The 23,384-nt window shown below is 40.0% G+C and overlaps 1 protein-coding gene and 1 long non-coding RNA gene across 4 annotated transcripts in view; one reads left to right on the top strand and one right to left on the bottom strand.

The window, feature by feature from the left end:
- The window catches only part of LOC108527129 (uncharacterized), a 35,119-nt gene that overhangs the window by 331 nt on the left and 11,404 nt on the right, over positions 1-23,384 (top strand). For both annotated transcript variants that reach the window (XR_001884699.1, XR_001884698.1), the window contains exons 2-4: positions 896-1,087; positions 12,734-12,815; positions 16,982-17,080. This is a non-coding gene — a long non-coding RNA (uncharacterized LOC108527129). The remainder of the gene's footprint in view (positions 1-895; positions 1,088-12,733; positions 12,816-16,981; positions 17,081-23,384) is intronic.
- Positions 8,362-23,384, bottom strand: part of PDE11A (phosphodiesterase 11A) — a 466,948-nt gene continuing 451,925 nt past the window's right edge. Inside the window, exons 19-20 of one of the 2 annotated variants that reach the window (XM_017868290.1) lie at positions 9,655-9,818; positions 9,304-9,578 (exon numbers count right to left, since the gene is read on the bottom strand). In XM_017868290.1, the coding sequence (XP_017723779.1) occupies positions 9,663-9,818 (156 nt within the window). In that variant the 3' untranslated portion in view covers positions 9,304-9,578; positions 9,655-9,662. Of the gene's footprint in view, positions 9,819-23,384 lie in introns of both variants that reach the window. The other variant, XM_017868289.1, reaches the window with a different exon arrangement.

Below are 23,384 nucleotides of genomic sequence, written 5' to 3'. Positions count from 1 at the left end.
AGTGCTGTGAATCTTAATTGGTACTGGGAGAGGATCTGTTTTTGATCGCAGTATCTGTCTCTTTCCATGACAAAAAATACTACTGAGTATATGTTGGCGTTTACACTTCGTTGTATCCATTGCTGTGGTCCTCTAACTGTCTCTGCCGATAAGAAACCAGTATCTTTTGTCATCTCCCATGATATCCATTGGTCTCTTTGGCACTTAATATAAACCTAATCCAAGTAAAAGTGTGTTGTTTGCTACATAATTACTGCAAATCCTTTGTATGCATCCATAATAGTATTACTGCCCATGAATCTTTTCTATATATAAACTTCACAGCTGTCATATGGTTGATATGATATCAACCATATCACATAGCATCTCTATTATAGACTGTTTATATATAGTATTTCTAATTTGAATAAGCAACCTGCATTCTGCATATTGCATATTAAGAAGTCAGTGGGCTTGAAAGGTTTAAAGATTTAAGTATTATATTATTAATTAAATCAAACTATTAAATTAATAGTTTGTTTAAGGCCACACCTAGGTAGGTAGGGGCTGAACCATGATATCCAATAACCAATTTCAATAGGAAATAGTGACTGATGAATAACCCAATCCATGTATCTCATGTACATGAGTTTGTAAGGGCCCATTGTTTGGTGCTAAGTGTGTATAAGGAATATTATTGTCTTTGTTTTTCCATTAAAACAACAAACTAACTTTGTGTAGGTAGTAAACTTTGAACTTCTAGGCCTTGATTCCAGCTGTGAAGAGATGTGACTAGTGGAGTCGTGTAGCTCGTATTTACCCAGTATCACTGGAAGGAGATTTTTCGTAGGTGTATGATTGCTCATATCATCATATGGCTGACTTTATGTACTTACTCAGTGTTCTCCCTTGCTAGGAATCAGCAGAGTTGTGTCTTCTTGGCTGGAACTAGACAAGGAGCTTCACAGTGCATCAATTTCAAGAAAGGGAAACTGCATCCATTTCAGAAGGATTGAATGGGACTTTGGCTCACCTAAGATCCCGCAGAAAGCAACTATGGAATATTACTATAACTCTATTCTGAGGCTTCTTTCAATCTGATCTTTTGGTGAGCCTTTTCGAGTCTTAAGCCCAAGGAGGTACATTGGTAGAGGATACTGCTCAGTAGTAAATTGGGGGAAAGGGTGCATCAACTTCCTTAAAGCTGGCTGCCTGATGGTTCTCCCTTGGGAATTTAGGCTCAATATTGTATTTATTTATTTGTGTATTTATTTGATACAGGGTTTGTTCTGTTGCTCAGGCTGTCATGCAATAGTTCACTGCAATAGCTGGCATGATCATAGTTCACTGCAGCCTTGAACTCCTAAGCTCAAGTGATCCTCCTGCTTCAGCCTCCTGAGTAGGTGGGACTACAGGTACACAACCATGTCTGGCTAATCTTTTTTAAAAAATGTTTTAATAGACATAGGGTCTCACCATGTTGCCCAGGCTCATCTCAAACTCCTGGCCTCAAGCAACCCTCCCACTTTTGCCTCCCAGAGTGCTGGGATTACAGGTATGAGCCACTGTGCCTCGCAAGGCTCAGTATTTTAAAATTCTTAGGTATGTACTGTTATCTTAGGTAATTTGCTATTAAATTAAGGTGAGATGACCACATGGGAATGGGAAATTGCCTTTCATTAGTCTTTCTGTTTTGCAGGGTTGTATTTACATTATCTTCAAATGGCTTCTTGAAAATGTATGAAAAATAAAAGAACTATATTCTCCTCCAAATTTCTGGGATCCCTACCAGGATTCAGTTGGGGTTCTTCTCTTTATATGGATACCTGTGAGCATGGTGGCTGAACTGGGCAGGAGGGAGGCCGTTCTGTGTCTCTTCCTCCTTATTTCATGTGAGGCTGCTCCAGAGGCCTGGCTTGAAAAAAGCAGGACATTCTGCTTAGACAGATGGAGGGCAGGGTCATTTTCAAAATGAAATGAGTGCACAAATCACACTGTGAAATTGGCATGACCATCACTGCTGCTGTGATAGACTGACTTTTATATGGTCTCTGATAGGCAGTTGGGGAATAGATTAGTTTTGTTGGGGATGGTGGTGAGAGAAGGCTGTTTAATGATAGAAATTATGGAAAGAAATAAGGTGGAATATTATAAAGTGTCATAAAGCATCATTTTGTTTGCAATAGGATCTTGAAAACCTGGAGGATATATCAAAAAGTAAGTGTATCATACCATTTCAAGTAATAGGAAAGCATTTGGTGGTTGCAATAAAGTGATTTGGTGACTTGTAGAAAGGAATTGCAGTTTGATGAAATTTGAGTTGGACTCGGTGGATTTTGCTACACAAAGGGAGACATGTTTATCATGTAGAAGAGTTTCATTTAGGCAAAATAGAAAGAAAAAGCATAATGCTTGGTTCTTAGCATACTTATGTTCTGCCTGCCAAAATATGCCATGATCAATCCTGCATTCTATTTGTGTGTACAATCTATTTGGCATTCTCTTTTAAAACTAGTTGGAAGGTATGTCTTATTTGTACTGTATCTGTGGCCCCTTTCTGTTGGTAAACATTGGTAATTTGTGAGTATTTCAACCACAGCTGTGGTCAAACATCTTCCTTTATAAGGGAGGACCTTCTGCAAATCCGTTTTCCAGTTGTTATTTCTTTTTTCCTTTGATTTCAGACCATTTTCTTCAGGATGGACAGTTTGGGGGGCTCAGTTATCTTGCATCCCCATTCTCCCACTCCAGTCTTCTACCGTGAACAGAGAAGAAAAGTATAAATTAGTGCCAAATTGGAAATATACTTGACTGACTTTTGGGAGCATCTGTTCCATCTTTTAAGACTTTTGGAAAGAGTGTATGCTAAAACCAACATTTGAGAACATTTGTGCTCAGGTGGTGTGACATTTAACCTCATTATGAACTCTCCTTTTGCTGGTAGTTCCAGCTTTATTAATATTTTAATTAGATTTCCTTCTGGAATATCCCTTGCTTTTGATCAAGTAGCTTGTATTTTGGGGTTTACAGTATTATTGTCTAAATTAACTTCCCAGGGAGAACACAATAGCATTTTGGTGTATAAAAGGGATTAATAGAGAATGCAAAACTGTGGATACAGCAGCATTAAAAAAAAAAAAATCAACCATTCAAAGAGCTACTCCAAGCCGCTGTGTTTATGCAGTACTTTGAGTATCAGGTCTGCTTTGCCTAACTTCCCTCATTAATCCTCACAGCCCTTCTGTGAATTAGGTGAGCCTTATCGTTGGCTCCATTTTAAAACTGCAGACTGCAAAGCACAAAGAAGCCAGTGATTGCAGCAGCCAGCAATGGTGATTGCTTACGTTGGCCAGTAGTGGGCCACACTGCACCTCTTCCCTCTCCCTCCCTGGGCACCTCCTCTCCAGTCACTTGAATTGGCTTTGGATCATTTGCTGCAGTTTGTTCTAATAGAACAGGCACAATGGTGTAAGAATTTTAAAGTTTAAGCACCGAAGCCGTTGTGTAATTGTATGGCGTCAGTGTGGCTGGCGGCCCTGCATTGATGCGATCCCCCTGTGTAATTGCCCATGCAAATTTGAGCAATCTGTAACAGACACAGGAACCCAGCATTTGGCCGCAGACTCTCCTACCTCCAGAAAAACTTGGATAATACGAAGAACCTTATGTCATCTTTAAAAAGCTATATGGTCAGGGGTGTCCTAGTGTCCATCTCACACATGAAAACATCACAGATCAACACAAGGTTAATGGACTAAATTAACAGTCAACATTTAAACTGTAGGTATTTGGATCCTTGCTTCCTTCTTTCAGCCCTGAAATCACCCTTCTCAAAAGAAATAAAGATTATTCCAGAGCTTTAGTTAAACTCTGAGTATTTTATTAAAAACAAAGATATTCAGGTCTCTTAAAGCGGACTTCCAAAACTATGGATTAGTTGCTTGTGAAATGGCCAAGCGGTCTATAATGTAATATTCTTACAACGAAACATCAGTCTGGGAAATCTACACAGAGGGAATGATTTTAAACAACTCAGTTGAAAACATATTTCCTTTCTTTCGTGTAAAACAATGATAATTAGGAAGGAAGTCAGTAGGACATCCTTTTTAGATTATTGTACATGAAAATAAAATGGCAAAAGCAATTTCCCCCCAAGGGAATGAGACTCAACAAAACTTAGCCTCCTATTTCCAATGCTATTTTTTAAATTTCATCTAAATATGTCTTCATCTAAACTAGAGTAAAAGAAAAATTGAGATTCGAATACACACGCATATACACACAGAAAATGAACACAGATATAAATGGTGGCCACAAATAATACATTTTTTCACAGCAAATACTTCATTTACTTAATAAAAAAACACATTTCTGTACTAGTGTATACATTAAATGACATTGGTGAAGTTATATTATACAGATAAACAATTTATCTTTAGCAGTGCAGAGAGATGTACCAAACATGCAAGAACATTCAAAATTAAATTTAAAAAATGTACAACCCCAAATTACTAGCTGCAGACAAGGTCACGACAAAGTGTCAGCATGACATTGGGCATTGCTAAATCTAAATGCTCATCATGAAATTCTCCATATACACCTCATTTTATTTCTGCCCTCTATATGTTTTATTCTATTATTCTTCACTTAGGAAGCTGGTGCAATTTTGGACTTCTTGTAGTCAGACTTAACCTTTACATTTCCTGATACATTTGAGTTTTGGGAGGTCTTTACAGCATGTAGCAGAATAACAATTTCAGGGACTGTTACTCTGAAGCAGATAATGAAACCTCATTACAGTGGCATTGCCAGAGTTTTTAGGGTCCCAAATTAGGTTTTGTTCTGTTGCTTTAATGAATCCTTTTTGTGTTTTGGTGTGTTTTGCTTTTTTTTTTTCCAGCCAAAACATTTTTCTTTATATTTACATCTTTCCCTAATATGTCTAGATTTCTGTCCCACTGGAAGGAAATTGTTTCACACTATTACTGGAGGTGAAACTGGCTTTTGTCTTTCTGCAGTTTCTAAGAGTCAGCAGGAAAAATAGATTTTAAAATAATTTTACTGCAGAATAAATTGGGCAGATTCTGTTTAATCACCTAGTGTAAGTGGATAAAGTATGATAAATTTTGATACACAGAAAAAGCAACCGGATTCTGGTAGCATTAATATTAGATAATATTGTTATTACACTAACACAAAATGTTAAAGATGATTTCTAACCCAACATATTTGCAAATATACAATACCTGGAAATGCATAGACATCTCAGCTTTTAGAAACAAAATGCATGTGCAATTTTAACTTCTCTTGACTTACTTTATAAATTCACTTTTAAATTAATGACTGCCATTTATGGGATATATATGATATCAGATAATCTAAAATTGTTTTTTATGAAATAAAAGGACATATAAGCTGGGTGTAGTGGCTCACATCTCTAACCCTAACACTTTGGTAGGCCAAGGCAGGAGGATCGCTTGAGCCCAGGAGTTCGAGACCAGCATGGTCAGCATAGTGAGGCCTCGTCTTTACAAACAATGCAAAATTTAGCTGGGCGTGGTGGTGCACCCCTGTGATCCCAGCTACTCTTGAGGCTGAGGCAGGATGGATCACTTAAGTTGGAGAGGTCAAGGCTGCAGTGGCTGTGATTGTGCCACTGCCCTCCAGCCTGGGTTACGGAGCAAGACCCTGTCTCAAAAAAAGAAGGACATATTTTTTTAAAAATTGTATTGATGACTACATCTTTCATCATAGTTAGAGACAGGCTCAAGACACATCTGTAGTATGATTGTGTTTATGTCTATCCCATATATGTAACTTTTTATTATGTCTTTATTAAGAAGATGACCGCTTTAGGTTTGTGGCTATTTTATTTGAGAAGAATAAAAAAGAAAATTATCTGGAAAATTTCTTTAAAGCTAAACACATCTTGGTCCTTTGGTGTGGGGACTGAATAAAAGTCAGTACTTTTATTTAATAGATGGAGAATCTAAGACTTGGAGATTCCTAAGATTACAGGTTCAGCTGGTGGCCAAGTTAGGAGGGAGTTCCAGTCTGCTATGCACTGAATGGCACCCTTTGCAGTATGCAAAGCTGTCCCTACCCACCAAGATTGCCACTATATTGTAGACTGCACACATATTAGCTACATACTGACTAGTAAGACTAAATATCATGTCTGAAAAAATACATCTCATCCAAAAAGTAGGATGAATTTATTTCAACCATTAATGCCAAGAGACCTGAGAAAGCAAACATAATCTTGTCAGTTTGAGTTTTTACAGGAAGGCTCACATTTCAAATATCTTTCTCCAATAGGAAATAAACATTAATAATAAGGACTGGGAAACTTTCTTTCTATTTTTTGGAAAAGCAGAATATATAGATAACTGCATATGCCTCACATTTTTGCAAAATTATAAATTATTTAGAAAAGGGATTAAAAACTCCTGAAACCCACAAGAGTTCAACCTCTAACCGCTGGGGTTGTTGGCACCAGGAAGCTGCTACCTTCCTTTCCACCGCTTCATGGTCATGGAGATGCAGACCCATGGCATTAGTCAGCAGTTTCTGAATCTTGACCCACAATAGGAAAGATACCTCAAGACAGGAGAAATAGATGGAGGCAATTACAAACAGCTACTAGATTGATGGTTGACATTGTCAGGGCTCCACTGCATGGCAGATTGCAATGGTGTTGAACTCCCCTTGCTACCAGTGGACGTTGCTATTGGCAACCATGCAGTGAAGCCAATAAAAAGGCAAGGAAATGAGAGGAAAACTCAACCTTAGTGGAGGCTGTAGGGTTTGTGCTATAAATTATGTTCCCCTTAGCAATATGTAGCATCAACGTTCAGGATAGCTACAGTGCTCACGGCAGCCTGCAGTCTCAGATCCTGGGTCCAGTTTTGTCATAAAGCACATGCTTTAAAATGTTGCTGTAGATAGACTGGCATCCGTTTGTCTGGGCTATTTATTTATTTATTGTTGGTGAGGATAACAGATGTGGGCTCATCTCTGCCACACAGACTGATTTTCAATTCCCGTTCGTGATATAAACATGATGTGGCACATTACACAGAAACACCTGCAGTGCTTCGGAGCTGCCGACACACCATGATCTCGCAGACCAGACTCTGTCCCTGACTCCACCCACCCTTTGTTCCTCACCTGAAGGAGGAGAGACAGCCCTGCAGCAGCTATTTTCCTTTATAGCAGAGTGATACAGAAAACTGGCTTAATAAAATCCATAAATCTGAACAACCTCCTCTTACCTGCTCTGCAGAGGCAGTTTTTTCCTGCACTCATTTCCCCCTCTACTTTCTCCAGTCTTCCCTGCAGAGACAGCTATAAAGGGTAGCTAGGAACATTATTTTTTAGGGCTCTTACTCCTTCCTTCTCCCCTTTCTCAATCCCCTCCCTACTCAAGTGTCTCTCTTTTCTCAGCAATTGATGACAGGGTTCTACATCTTCATGTTTTAGGTTGGAAGTGCCATTTTTCTTTGTGTGGATTGACTTTCACTTTTTTTTTTTTTTTTTTTTGGCAGTTCCCTTAACCACCTGCCTCAGTCCCTGTCTTTCCTTTATTGGTGTTCTTATATTTCTTCTTCTTGCTTGCTTTTATTCCCCTCTTAGTCTGGTTTATACATTTCTTTTACTTTGTTTCTTCCATGAAGAGTCTTTTTCTCTACAATTACCTGCTTTCCCCTCACTTCCATTTTGGTATCTTAATTTTACCCATTCTTTCTACCAACATTTCCTGAATTGTCTACTGTGTGCCAGGAAAACAATGTCCCTTGTAGAACATGGCCCCTCTTTCTTTCATATTTGTAAAGTTAATGATTGATAATGATTAATAACAACAACAAGGGCTGGGCGCGGTGGCTCACGCCTGTAATCCCAGCACTTTGGGAGGCAGAGGTGGGTGGATCACCTGAGGTCAGGAGTTCGAGACCAGCCTGGCAAACATGGTGAAATCCCATCTCTACTAAAAATACAAAAATTAGCCAGGCATGGTGGTGGGCACCTGTAATCCCAGCTACTCAGGAGGTTGAGGCTGGAGAATTGCTTAAACCCAGGAAGCCGAGGTTGCAGTGAGCCGAGATTGCGCCATTGCACTCAAGCCTGGGCAATGAGAGTGAAAACTCCGTCTCAAAAAACAAAAACAAACAACAACAATAACAACAAAAATGGTTTGTAAATTTTATATTTTGTTAAGGGCTGGAATGGCCCTCAGGTTTAATCTAGTCCAGGGATGTTCAAACTCCTCAGAGTCCCTGTGGACCCCCATGTATGTAATCAAAGAGATGAAGGTTTGTAGGTGCTCTGGATGTCCAAACCCTGCTTATAATTCACATAGGAATTCAGCTTTTTGATGTTTTATATGTTGGGGATTCGTTGAAAGATTTATTTGAACAAAGAGTTGTAAGGTTAAAACATGTTCAAGAATCATTTCCTCGTGTAATCTAATTTGACAAGTAAGGAAACAAGCTTGGAGAAGTGAAGTGACTTGTTCAAGTCAATCTAGTCAATAATGCCAAAGCTAGGGATAGAAATCTATCTTCTAGCCCAGCGTTCTTTGGATAAGACATATTATATCCACAATTTCTCAAAACAGGGAGCAAAGCAGCTTTCTAGTCATTACATCTACTTAATACGGTTTATTCTTACCTATTGTAAACTTGGCTTCCTATAGAATATGCGTTCTTTGCCCAGACTGTTATTTCTTAACATTTGAAGCATTATTTCTTACACTTAAAGAAAAATCCAAAATTAGGGACCCCTATAGTTTGCTTTAAGTTGGTTACTGGCAGTAACTTTACATTTTATAACAGAACTCCTCACTAGGAGAACTCAAGGTGGTCAATCTTAGTCTTCATGGCTCTGCCCTGTCCTGTGAACCATAGTTTCTAGATGTCACCTGTGGTGAATCCAGCTACAGATTTCCTTCCACCCTTACTTTAATCAAAATCTATCAATCCATTCCTTCTGGGAGAAAACTTGGTCTATAATGAAGGTTGCATTTTAAAACTCTGGAAAAGGGTACCGTAGTCCAAGTCTAGAATTACCCATCAAACACATTTGCTATACTCCTACTATGTATTCCTTTTTAGGGGGAGAACTGGGATTGACCAGTATTTATAAGGATAGGCAATTCTAAAGGATCCATCAATAAGAAGCTCTAGGATTAAAAATAAAATACCTCTATGGAATACAAATTAGGATTCTTGGGATGGTCTGGCACAAAAAGGCATTCAGGGACAGGAAGCAAAGACAGGCAGTGTTTGGCTTGTAACAAACGGAAAAGCCATATACAAAATGAAGCAGCGCTAATGACGCTTTTACTGTTCAGTGTTCCCTCAGCTCAGAGCGAGAAGGCCGCCTGTCCACAGATCCTTGGATCCAAAACAGTCCCCTACCCAGAATCTTCATTTCAGCCCATGCGTGTCCATTAGGGAAAAGTGAGGGTCCTGTGGTGTGCTCCCTGCCCCACCTCTTTCTTTGTCCTTCCCGTTGCTCTCTCTGCTGCTGACCACGCTTCAAGGTGAAAGCCCAGGCATGCTTCCCAGTGCATCCTTGAGATGTTAGGTCTTTCTGAACTAAAAGAACAAAAGGATGACATGGCTGGACTGAAAGTGGCCCTTCAGGCTGAGTCACTTCACAGCTGCAGCTGACCTGGAGGGTTAGTTCCTGTCTTCCGTGGCTACCATAACACTGGCAGGGGAGGATGAGGCAGTTGAGGCCAGCAGCCGTTTTTGGTGCAGCTCTTCCCACTTACTTCTGTTTGCAGCTACTGAATCTAGCATCGGCTTCAGTTTCACATTGACCTTCACCAGTGCCTAAAACAAAACAAAATACAGGTGGAGGAGAGAGGAAACAGAGTAACTGACATGATTTTCCCCCTTTCATTTATGAGGAGAATGTAAACTGGCTGTAGGAAATGAAAGTGATGATTATTTTTGATAAACAAGAGCTATTTACAAGAAGTAAATATGCATTTAACACCAATGTGTTGTATTAATAGAGCCTACTTAGAGAATGAAAAAAGAAGACATCACCAGCATGGCTGTGTACAACTCTAGGGGACACCAGCCATGTAGACTCGAATCCTGTTTTACAACTACATCAAGCAAGACAGGAAACAAAATATCCAGCTCACATATGCCTACTTATGTGTGCATCTTTGCCTACCATAGAGGGCTCCAGATCTCAATTGACTATGAACTTCAATTTTTACAAAATAATCCTACAATTGCTCTACCATAGATGACTCTGGGTGGACTTAATTGAATAGGAAAGGCCAAGTAAAATCCTGAAATGAGAAGGTGCTCATTTTTAAAGCTAAAGATCTGGGAGTTGTGCTAAATATACAAAGCATGGAAACATGCATGGAAATAGACATGGCAGAAAGGGAAGCAGTGTGGAAGAGAGTGACAGAGGGATGAAAGGGGGATGAGGGAAGAGGGAATGTAAGGTGTGGCCAGGGGCAGATGGACCTCCAGGCTGATGAAAGTCAGGCTTTAGCATCCTCACTTGTGCTAGACTCTTCTAAGTATATTATTTTGTGCGTAATTTTTTTTGTGTGTGTGTTTTTGAGAGTCCTCCTGTTCCCAAATGGTATAAGCTTGTCTCACTGCTCCTGGTTTGCCCCTGGTAGTGGAATGAGAGCCCTAAAAGTAAGATGGCTTACTTTAATTTAATGCAAATGAGTCCTTCTTCAGCTTTCATATCAGAGGGCTTGGGGCAGGGCCGAGGATTTTGTTTCTAAACTGGGACTAAAACAAATTCAAGGAGCTCAGATTAAAGAGCAATACGTAAATATTTTACAGGTCAGAGGGGCATGGAGTTTACTCTGCCTAACAGGAAAATTCCACTATTCTCTACTTTACTGATTATTTTCTTTCTTTTAAATGCATGAATATCTACATTTTTCTTTTTTTTATTTTTTTTTAACTTTTCATAATGAAAGGCTTCTAACATATTCAACCAGTAAAATATGATCAGCAAAAATATCTATTATGTACCTATATGCCAGTAAAGATGAATAATAAGTATAAGTAAAGCCATCCATGTAGAACATATGTAACAAAGAGTCTAGAAGCCTTTTAATTTTCTGGACAGCTCAGTGAAAAGGGACATAAGATTTTGATGACATTTAACTTTTAGAAACATGGTCTTTGTCCTTTTAAAACATGAGGTTTTGGAGGATTGTTTTAAAAATAATACCTTTTCTTCCCTTCACAGTTATTTTCTTTTCTTTTCTTTTTTTTTTTGAGACGAAGTCTGGCTCTGTCGCCCAGGCTGGAGTGCAGTGGCCCGATCTCAGCTCACTGCAAGCTCCGCCTCCCGGGTTCACGCCATTCTCCTGCCTCAGCCTCCCGAGTAGCTGGGACTACAGGTGCCCGCCACTTTGCCCGGCTAGGTTTTTGTATTTTTTTTAGTAGAGACCGTGTTAGCCAGGATGGTCTCGATCTCCTGACCTCGTGATCCGCCCATCTTGGCCTCCCAAAGTGCTGGGATTACAGGCTTGAGCCACCGCGCCCAGCCCACAGTTATTTTATATATTTTAAGTAACATGTTGGTGTTAGAAAATATAGAAACAATAGGTTTAAAAAGTAAGAAATTGAGATAATTTATAATCTCATAACTCAAGAGATAAACACTACTAACTTTTGGGTTTTGCCTTGAATGAAATCTTTCCATTATGTTTCTAACTGGTTAAATGATCAGAACATTTAATCAGAACATGGCCCGACGAGGTGGCTCAAGCCTGTAATCCCACCACTTTGAGAGGCTGAGGTGGGTGGATCACTTGAGGTCAGGAGTTTGAGACCAGCCTGGCCAACATGGTGAAGCCTCATCTCTACTGAAAATACAAAAAAAAAAAAATAGCTAGGCGTGGTGGCACACGCCTGTAATCCCAGCTGCTTGGGAGGCTGAGGCAGGAGAATCGCTTGAACCCAGGAGGCAGAAGTTTCAGTGAGGCAGGAGAATCGCTTGAACCCAGGAGGCAGAAGTTTCAGTGGGCTGAGATCACACCATTGCATTCCAGTCTGGGCAACAGAATGAGACTTCATCTCAAAAAAAAATACATATACACACACACACACACACACACACACACATATATATATACACACACACACACGGTATTTTATAATCTGTTTACAAATGGACAGAATCAATGAGAATGTATGGATTTTTAATCATTCATACTTCTTGGGCCTGTTTTCCATCTCCAGGATCTGAAAGAAGTATAAAAAGCTGGCATCCCATGTGGATGAGGGGGAGCTTCTGTTAACACCTGACACCTCCTATGTGTTAAACACATTGCTGGCTGCTCTACATACTTCATCTCAGCTATTCCTCACAATGACTGTGCATTTTACAGATGATAAAACATGTCCCCCACATGTTAGGATCATGAATGATCCTTAGTCCTTCCACCACAGGAGGAAGATAAGAATCCATATAGGAAGTTAGGGGTTCCTTTTGTAATCTTTCCATTTGTTTTGGAAGCTATGGAGAAAACCATTGTTTTTCTCAAGTAAAAGTCAGGGATAGGACACTAACCTGGCATATAGAATGAAGATATAGAGAAATCTGCTGAAGATGTAGCATAAAAGGGAAGGTCTTAAAGAGTCAAGAAGAAAAACCAAGGAATAATAAGGTACACATCTTGAAATTGTATGGCTTCAACCTTTGTCAATGCACAATTCCAACCAGCTAGTAATTGTATCATTCCTGTTTTTAGAGACTGTGATGGTGATGAGGAGACTGAAGACATGAACTGCTGAGGACACATTGAATGTGATTGCTGTTGTCATCAATTTGGGGTAAGGGTTGACACCAGGACCTTCCTTCTGACTTACTCATACCCATCTCTCCTTTCTTCTTTCCTCTCATCCATCAATTCTATCACCCGTCATCTTGCATATGTATACAACTCTCATGAATTTCTGACATTGTTCTTTGACCGTAATCTTATGTCACTTGAGGCCTCCCCATCCCTTTAGACTTGAGATTAGACCTCAAATCTATTTCATGCTCTGGTGGACCTTTCAGACTCCTTCCAGTTATTTCCAAGTCTTACTTCCTTGTACTCTTTGACATCTTCTTGAGTCTACTTGGCCCTCTTGACTGCACTCTGCACCATTCCTAATGCAGTGTTTCATTTTATTTCCCCTTTGCACAGGAAATCCTATCACCCTCAACATTTTGGATGCCTACTAACTGTACTGACTTTAGAGGTTGTCACAGGGGAAGTGACTTACCCACTGACTTACTCTTACATACTCCTCTTCATCTCAAAGGGCACAGCTTTTACCCCATGGAGAGTAATCCAGTTTTCTCCCCAGCCCTGTCTCACTGCTTTTATACAGATCTGGACTGCCAACCAGCCAGTTTTTTCCCAGGCTCCCCAAAATTCTGAAAAATTAAAGTTTCCCTTTCTTGTTGCACTAAGGCCTATAAGGTAGTTTTTATTTTCCTTATAAAGAAATAAATAAAAGAAGGAACACAGAAGTTGTGAGATTATTAGCCTACGGAAAGGTGATTTCCCCGTTTATGCTTTGGGTCAGTAAGCTATTTTTTTGTTCTGTGGACAGGGTTATATCCCTGGTCCCATGTAGACACCTTGTAGGTGCATCCCATTCATCATAAGGGGCACAAAAGGTGAACATATCATTAAGCCACTATGATTTCAGCACACCTTCTGAAAAGACTTCTCCGAGCATGACTGTGGTTAGGGAGTAGTCAATAGTAAGTCCTCCAACAGGAAGAATAGCCCTTTTTCTGTTAGAATGCCAGAGTATATGGCTCCAAGCCCAACTGCAAACCACCTGTTAGTAAACCTAATTTATCTGCCCAGATAATCCTGTGCTCCAGGGAGTTACATGAATATGAGTAAAATGTAACTAGATGTAAGTTAAGGGAGTGGGGTTGGGCATTGAAAGCCCGATGTCCTTAAGACAGAGTATATTCTGTCTCTCTCTTAACAGTGATGTTTATCACACTAAACAGAAACATCTAATTTTAAATCAGATTTACTAGTTATTTCATATGATAATAAAGCAACATTGTAACTCCAGCAGTGATCAAAATCCCCTTTATTTCCATGAGAAAAATGCAGGTGCTTGTTTTCTGCTCAATGCACAGTGTTTTCATTTAGACAACAGTGTGAGGTAGCCACAACTGTCATGGTTTTATTTAGTATAGCTTGGCACCAGCTTCTCTTTACTCTGATCAAGCCTTTTAATTAAACTGACTACTATAATTCCTATGGAAATTAGTGTTTATGTTATTTTCCTGCTACAAAAGCATTTCTCTAGAACTTATTTTTTTTTAATCCCAGGAGTACAAATAGGAATTTTTTTCTGCTCGATATGTAATTAAAAACTCATTTGATTACAATATTTCTGGCTCTGTTTTACTTATTAAATTCCTGTAATCAGTTTTCTTTTATGAAGCTGCTGGGAAACGATCTCAAAAGCAACACATTTTTTCCTTCCCTGGCAGGTTCCCAAGCATTTACTAAATTACATTCATAGCACCTGCCCATGATTCGAATCATTCCACCAATTTATTCCTTAAGCCATTTAAGTTTATTTGGCATAGCCCCAAACAGCTTTCTTCCCTTTATCCTTGCTCTTTGTTCTACTTCTTGCTTCCTTTGTGTGAAATAAGGAAATCGGGGAGGGAGGAGGAATACATATTTCTCAGAATTCCTCTTTCTTTTTGTTTTATATTCTCCTGAAACACAGAATTGCCATACTGGAATATCGTTTTCCTGTGGCCAGGTGCTGGTTCTAGGCAAAGGTTACAAAACTCCTATCTTGAAGACTTACTTTTTTTTTTTTTTTGAGACGGGGTCTCGCTCTGTCGCCCAGGCTGGAGTGTAGTGGCGCGATCTCGGCTCTCTGCAAGCTCCGCCTCCCGGATTCAAATGATTCTCTTGCCTCGGCCTCCTGAGTAGCTGGGACTGCAGGCGCCCGCCACCATGCCCGGCTAAGTTTTTTGTATTTTTAGTAGGGACGGGGTTTCACCGTGTTAGCCAGGATGGTCTCCATCTCCTGGACCTCGTGATCCCCCCGCCTCGGCCTCCTAAAGTGCTGGGATTACAGGCGTGAGCCACCTCGCCCGGCCGACTTACTCTTACACTCTAAATTTGCTACAGAAATGCAGTTAGCTGAGAGAATATGGAACTATTAAAATACTAGTAAAGCAAGGGTTTATCCACGAACCTAAATTCCAAGGCTTATGGTGATTTTGTGTAGTGAGTCATCATCAAGAGAATTGCTTCTAGTATTTAAAAGTTTCTCATCAAGTGACACGTGATGGGTTCTTTGGGAATGCTATTGTCTAGTTTGCCTCACTCCTCAGTGAAAGAGAAGGGGCAAAACTTAGCACCCATCTGATCACTCTCCATATACACACGGAGGAATTCTAAAGGTTATACATGCGGCTGCATCAGCCTCAAGACACCTGACTCTCCTCTGTGGCATCCCTGCTGCACAATCACGCAGCCACCATGGAAACCCGTTCAGAGCCAGCGCGTGCACCACCTCCCAGGGGAGTCCATTTAGTCTTTGATTGTTCTGTTTTTAAAATGTTGTTCCTTTATGTTGAACTGAAATCTATACCCCTGTAACTTCTACGTAATGGTTCTAATCCTCAGGGTGCTCTCTCTTTAAACCAGAATTTTCTTTAGTAGTGTAGGACTGATAACTCAGGTTTTGTTTCACGTGTAGGTCAGAGTTGATGCTGACCTAAAAACCCTATTTGGGATGCAGTGCTTCTCCCTTGGGGCAACCTTTTTGACATCACTGGGGCCCCAAGTTCCTTCCAGTTCCCTCCTGGCCCATCGCAGACAGGACCTGGGATATTTGCCCCACTATGGCACACAGTCTGGGCATCTGGTCATCTAGGTGGCTGAGGGACCCCACTTCCTTCCTGATTTTATTCACACTCCATTGTTGAGTTCTCTTGTGACCAGCACATACAGTTTATTCCATATTTTATTTATGTTTTGAATAAGGAACACATTCACATAGTTCCGTGGATACAAAAGGGTACAAAGGTGCAACAGAAAATCACCCTTCTACTATTTCCCGGCCATTCAGTTTCCTCCCCTAGAGGCAACAGATGTTTTCAGTGTCTTGAGTAGATAATCAAGAAAATTTTTCTGAATATGTAAGCACATAATATATTTGCCCCTTTTTACAAATGGTAGTACACCATACATATTGATCTGCACTTTGCCTTTTATTCTTAATATATCTTGGGAAAAATCTCATATCACTACAAAATTAGAATTTCTCATTTTTTGTGGCTAACTAGTATTCCACTGCTGTCAAAATTTATTTAACCAGTTCCTTTTTGATGGAACCCAAACATTGTTTATATTTGGCCATTACAAATATTGCTGTAATGGATATCCTTGTACATAGCCTCTATATAGATACGAAGTTTAGAGTCAAATTCTAGAATAGGTATTGCTAGGTCAAAGGGAATGTGTATTTGCATTGTGGTAGATATTACTGAATCAAGGAATATAATTTTACTTAAGATATATAGCAGGATTTTTATATTAGCCATACTAATAAGAGAGAGGGAACAGAAACCATAGCTATTGTTTAGATTAAGGCCTTGGAGAGATAGTGTGAAGGTGGATAGAGCTAAGAAGGATACACAAATCTAGAATTTGATCCCTCTCCTCTCTGTATACTCCAGATGCTAATTTCTACACAGTACACTTGGTATCACTCAAGTATCACAATCATGTTGTCCAGAAGGTTTTGGTTTTACTCCCTCTCTGAAAGAAACTCCCCAAATGGTACTTGAATCTACCAAAATCTCTTACAGCAAATCCATCATCTTTGACCAGTTACAGGTGTTTTCAGTGTGTTTCACTGACTCTTACTATCATTAGCAAACCTTTACTGAATGTTTAGTTGGTGTCAGACTGTAATAAGTGCTTAACACTGTCATATAATTTTCTCAGGAACTTTACGAAATGGATACTGTTATTATCCTCTTTTTATATGTATAATTGAGGAAAACCAAGGCCTGGATGATGAACTCACTCGTGGTCAGTCACTTGGTAAGTGAAGAACTCAAACTGCAGGGTTTCTCTACCTCAGCACTATTGATGTTTTCGGTTAGATAATTCTTTATGGTGGGGGCTGTCTTTTGCATTATAGAATGCTCTAGAAGCCAGTAGCATCCCTCCCCAAAGTTGTGACCACCAAAAATGTCTCCATATATTGCCAAATGTCCTCTGGGGAGCAGCATCTTCCCAGTTAAGAACCACTGCTCTGCTGCCTCTAAGTATTATCTCACTCCATCAGGTCTTCAATGAACTCAGCTTCCCCTTAAATAGAAGGAGGAATAATAGTAACTAGCTACAGTCTGAACCCCAACAGCATCTCTGGCAGCAGAGAAGGAAAGACTTCTTCTTGGGTCAAATATATACTCTTCCTCACCTCCTTTTTCTGAAGACATTTAGGAAGGAGAAATAAGAGGAGTTTCTATATATTGAACGTTCATTTTGCTGGGCTAGGGCCTAAAGGCCATTATCTCATAAAATCTCCGCAGTAGTTCCACGAAGTAGGTACTTTTATCATCTCCACTTTATAGATAAGGAAATTGAGGTTCACTTGGGTTAAGTGCCTTGTCCATGGTCATATAGTGAGAGATGGAGCCAGGATGTTTACCTAAGTCTTTCTGACTCTAATGCATCATGTGGAAAATTCCTCCCCTAGAGAACTAATCCTTCACCATTCTGTCTTCTCTGTGAAGTCTTCCCTGATCTTCTGGTATAGAACCAGAACTCTCCTTCCTTAGGCATGCCTGTAGCACACTCTCCATCTCTCCAATTCTATCCATCACATTGAAAATGTCTTTGTATTTGTTTGCAGTTCTTCGAAGATCCTGTCTTCTGATTGTATTTTTGTCTCTTTGTACTTGTCTTTTTTCCCCCTTCTGGCTCCTTTTAAGCCAAGTTTTAAAAGTGCTGGTTTTCAGCAATTTGATTGTCATGTGCGTTGCTGTAGTGTCCTTCATGTGTCTTCTGCTTGGCTTCATTGAGAATCTTGGTTCTTTAACACTGTCATATAATTTTCTCAGGAACCTTACAAAATGGATCCTATTATTATTATGATTATTATTATTATTATTTTTTTTGAGACGGAGTCTCGCTTTGTTGCCCAGGCTGGAGTGCAGTGGCTGGATCTCAGCTCACTGCAAGCTCTGCCTCCTGGGATTATGCCATTCTCCTGCCTCAGCCTCCCGAGTAGCTGGGACTACAGGTGCCCGCCACCTCGCCCGGCTAGTTTTTTTTTGTATTTTTTAGTAGAGACGGGGTTTCACCATGTTAGCCAGGATGGTCTTGATCTCCTGACCTCATGATCCGCCCGTCTCGGCCTCCCAAAGTGCTGGGATTACAGGCTTGAGCCACCGCGCCCGGCCAAAATGGATACTATTATTATCCTCTTTTTCTATATATAATTGAGAAAAACCAAGGCCTGGATGAAGAACTCACTCGTGGTCATTCACTTGGTAAGTGAAGAACTCAAACTGCAGGGTTCATTTATTTATTTCCACCACCCTGTCTTCAGCTATGTTTTACGTCTATCTTTTCCCTCTGGTACTCTAATCATACATATCTAGCTATTAGTGTTGTCTCACAGCTCAAATGATGCTCTGCTCATTTCTCTTCCATCTTTTCTATATTATTTTGGATAGTTTCTGTTGCTGTCACTGAGTTTTTCTTTTGCAGGGCTTAATCTGCTATGGATCTCATCTACTATATTTTTTTACCTCAAAAATTAGAGTTTTCATTTCTAGAAGTTTGATTTGGGTCTTTTAAATATCTTTCATGACCTCTTAATCATGCTTAATCTTTCCTCTACCCTCTGAAATATCTAAGTATAATAACTATCTTAATGTCTTTTTCTACCAAGTCTATGATCTATGTAATCTCTGAATCTGTATCGATTGCTTTTTCTAATTATTATGTGTCAGATGTTTTTGCTTCTTTGCATGTTTGGTAATTCTTGATGAACATCAGACATTGTACAGTTTATATTGTTATGTGATGGATTTTTTTCCCATTGCTTTAAGCCTTTTTCAGTTTTGTTCTGGAATATTGTTAGGTTATTTGGAAACAATTCAATCCCTTTGGGGCTTGCTCTTCAGCTGCGCAAGCTGGTTCCAAAGCAGCCTTTTTTTGTGGAGGGCTAATTTGCTCCCACTACTGATTCAATACCCTTCTGAGAACTGTATCCAATGACTCATGTATTTCAAGGCTTTTCTTGGGTACTGTGGCTGGCAGGAGCATGGACTATTTTCCCCAGTCTGTGTGACCTCTGTGGATCACTACTCACTCCTTTTCGCTTCAGCCTCAGTAGTTTTCTCGCATGGATATGATGAACATCACTAACCTGAAGACTCAGAGTGGCCCTCTGCAGATCTCTGGAGCTTTTTCTGTGCAGTCCTCTCTTCTCTCTTACTCTTCCCTGGGAACCGTAACTTCTTTGGCATCCCTAGACTCCTAGCTCTGCCTCCTTAATTCAGCAAGATCACTGGGCTCTGCCTGGATTCCCCCTACCTGTGCCATGGCCTAGAAATTCTCTCCTGGCAGTAAGCTGGAACAGTTGTAGGACTCACTTCATTCGTTTTCCTCACTCAGGAACCAGTGTATTATGTTGTCTGTTGCCCATTGTCTGAAAAGTGTTGTTTCAAATATTTTTCAGGTTTTTTTTTTTTTGGCCCCTGTTACTCAATCATGGCTAGTAGTAGAGGTCCCTTATCACTGGTTTTAAAAACTCTGTCTTGCTTAGTATCCCACAAGCTCAGAGAGAGAGAAAGAGTAGAAACAAGGTCTTTTATCTTTGTGTCTTCAACATCTGGCACAGTGACCCTAGAAGCAGCAGCCTGTCCTCCATTCCTCCCCATAGAACAGTGGCAGGAAGAAGAATTAAGGCTAGGACAGCTGCCAGTGGCTGAGAGTGGGAATTGGATGTTCTGACCTGCTACAAAATCCTGCTGTAAAAACACACCTAGAATGAACCACTTGGGAAATGGATATATTTTCTCTTACTACCATTATTCCTGGGCCTTTCTTTTTATCAGTTTGCCAACCTGCTAGGAGCCAGATTCTGGCCTTGATGTTTCTCTGCCATTGTGGTCCACATCTGTTATTATCTGGCTCAGTTTGTGCTTATTAGTTGACCACAGTTACTTCTTGGAACCCAGCTGCTGGATAGAGACGGCAGATGTGGGACAAGAAAGTAGCAGAGAGAAGCCATGCTCTTAGAAAAAGTGAGTACTCCTACACTCTGTTGTTGGAAAGGGGCATAGAGGAACCCCATCAAATTAAAACCAGATTAGTGTTTGAACCTGAAAATGTCCAACTGTGTCATTAATATATTTTTTAAAACTTTGAGGAAATTGTCTGACTATTCATTTATTAAGAAAAGAAGACATTTATTAAGAAAAAAAAGGACAGAGAAGATGGTTTTGGCCTCCTGTTGTTGAAGTCTATTTCGAGAGTTGCTAGTGACATCACTTATTATTTTTTGCCTTCTCTCACCTCCACCTTACCCAAGAGAAATAATCAGAAACTAAGCGACACAATATACTGTAGAGGAGAAAGAACTTAGAGTATTTTTTAATATCTATTTTTAAAAATATAAAGTTAGACTCGGAACTTATCTTATGTATCTGTTTGAGGCAGCATATTCCTGTTACGAGGTCATGATCACTTTACTACCATGATTATTCCCTTTCTGGATGAAAATGTCAAAAAAAATCATTGGAAGTTGGTATTTTGAAATGGAAAATCATTGATGATGTGACCAACTGTTATCATCTCTGCTCAGATTCTTCAGCAGGAGGGACAAGAGAACATGCAAATGGTGGCAGGCCCTGAAATTCTCATAAATTCATGTGCCTGTCCAACAGCTACAGGTGCAAAGAGCATCTTCAAGAAACAGGTTCCTGTTCAAGGTGTATGATTTCAGAGACAGGTAGCCAATTGTGGGAGCAGATCCTAAGTTATGAATTAGTGAATTGTTGAACTGCTAATCCCTCTTAGGTCCAAAGGTTAAGATTATTCATGATTTAATCTGAGATACTCCCAGATTTTACATGCCACATCTCAGTGCTGCAGTTGGCTGGAAATCACTTTGACTTTCCAGCCTTCTACTTTTGTATGGGTTGTAGAGGCCAGAAACTCAGTGGATGGACTGTTTAGAACTGAACTCCTCACCTTCCCTCAAGCCTTCCTCTTAGGTTTACTCTGTCAGGGAACTGGACATTATCATATATCCAGCTGTCCTACCCAGATATCCATGGGTCATCCATGATATCTTCCTCTTCTGCTTACATCCAATCTGTCACAAAGTCCTGTCAACCCCACTTCCAAAGTATCTTTGAACATGATTCTGTTGCCATTTCCCCAACCTTGGTTTAGGCTACCATCATCCCCCTGACTGTTTTAAATCTACTGCAGCCTCCTAACCAGTCTCCCAGCCTTCCTCTTGCCCCTGTCCAATCGACACTCCATATTGAAGCCACCATGGAGCAGTCAATCAGAAACGCAAACTTGAGCTTGCCATTCACTTCTCTAAGACTTTCAGTGGCTCCTATTTGATATGAATATGCTCATCAACACAAGTCCAAATCCTTCAATGTGGCCTATAAGACCCTATCAGAAAAAGAGTATTGTGGTAGTAAGAGAGAATGAAATCCAGAAACAAAACAAAGTAGAGACAAAACCATAAAGTCTGATGGAAAACGGGTTGTGGTACCAAAACAGAACGTTGAAATGCCAAAATAATCCCACCAAGTTTTCTAGAAATCCTGAAATACACATCTTTATGTGCATTTTCACATTTTCCTGAGTCAAAAAAAAAAAAAAAAAGCTAGACTCCACATGGTGCATTTGGCAGGAGACAGCTAAAGTGTTAGTTACTATATGTGAGAGCAGATGGAGCTGGCTGTGGAGTCCAGATGGAAGGCAGCAAACAGACTCTTCCTAAACCTCACTCCTTCCCTCCCCAGTTCAATGGCTTTTGAAACTCAAAGTTGTGTAAAAATTAATTTGCATTAAATTGCTTAAGATAATGTATTAACTACCATAGAAGGCTTCCAGCAGTTTTTAAAACTTGCTTTGAAAACAAATAATCAAGCTATAATGGTGAACACAGAAGCGAGCCCAGACTTCCTTGGATGTTTTTAAGCATTTACATTAAAGATACCAGCCTTAAAACATATCTTTTTTGTGTTATTTGCAGAGGTTGGAAAATTAATAATAATTATTTATGTAGGTTACACACGTAACTGTGTAAGACACTGTGGTATATTTATGCTTCATATAGTTTATCTCATTAAATTATCAAAACTACCAGGTATGTACATTATCAACCCATTTTAGAGAGGAGAAAATCAGGCTCAGAAAGGCTACATAATTTGCCTGGGGCCACAGAGCCAGGGTTTGGTCTCAGGTCTCTGACTGCAGAGCCCAGGTTGGTAACCACCTACCATATGTGTAATGCTGGCATGTGAGTTTGACTAGGTCAGCCTGCTGGTTAGAATTATGAATGAAAAGTGCATTTCTAGATAGGAATTGCCTGTTTATGTTCAGGAATATCTCATTAGCTAATAAATGTTTTCCTTAACAGACTCAAGTGCTGCTGTGATCTCAGATGTGTTCATATGACTTAGGTCTGTGGAGGTCAAGATTGATCAGAGGGCAAGTAAGAGGCAGAATCACCCTGGAAAAGAGTGAACAGGGTTCAAGGTTACCAACATACAAGGCTGAAGTTTGGCAAAAGACTGACGGTGAAATAATAAAAAAAGACTCAGGCAGAGGCAAGGACTTAAATAGCTGATTCAGTGGGTTCATAACAGTTGAGTTCTTCTCAGACTAGAAAACAATGGCATTTAAAGGGCTCTAACTTTATAATTCCTGTCCTGTTTAAGGACATGATCATTTATTCTGCCAGAACTGTGGTATCCCTAGCAGAGTTAGCAGTTGCCTACCCAATACAAATTTTAATCTACCTTGAGCTTGGGAGTAGCCAGGGAGATGTAAGCAGAATACATAAAGGCTCAGAGAAAACTCTTTAAATGGGGCTTATTCAGCTAGGAGGTGCATTCTCTTGCCTTTGTCCCTATCTCTTTCTTGCTGTTGGAATATTGATATGGTTTGGCTGTCTCCCCAACCAAATCTCATCTTGGATTGTAACTCCCACAGTTGTAACCTCTGCCTAGGTTTTAGACGTGACATGTCATGGGAGGAACCCAGTGGAAGGTAATTAAATTATGGGGGCAGGTCTTTCCCATGCTATTCTTGTGATAGTGAGTAAGTCTCACGAGATCTGATAGTTTTAAAAATGGGA

The sequence above is a fragment of the Rhinopithecus bieti genome, unplaced genomic scaffold, assembly GCF_001698545.2.
Source record: "Rhinopithecus bieti isolate Rb0 unplaced genomic scaffold, ASM169854v2 scaffold_3062, whole genome shotgun sequence".
In the NCBI taxonomy this organism is placed as follows: Eukaryota; Metazoa; Chordata; class Mammalia; order Primates; family Cercopithecidae; genus Rhinopithecus; species Rhinopithecus bieti.
The sequence above is the reverse complement of the archived record's forward strand: the minus strand, read 5'-3'. Positions and strand labels throughout refer to the sequence as shown.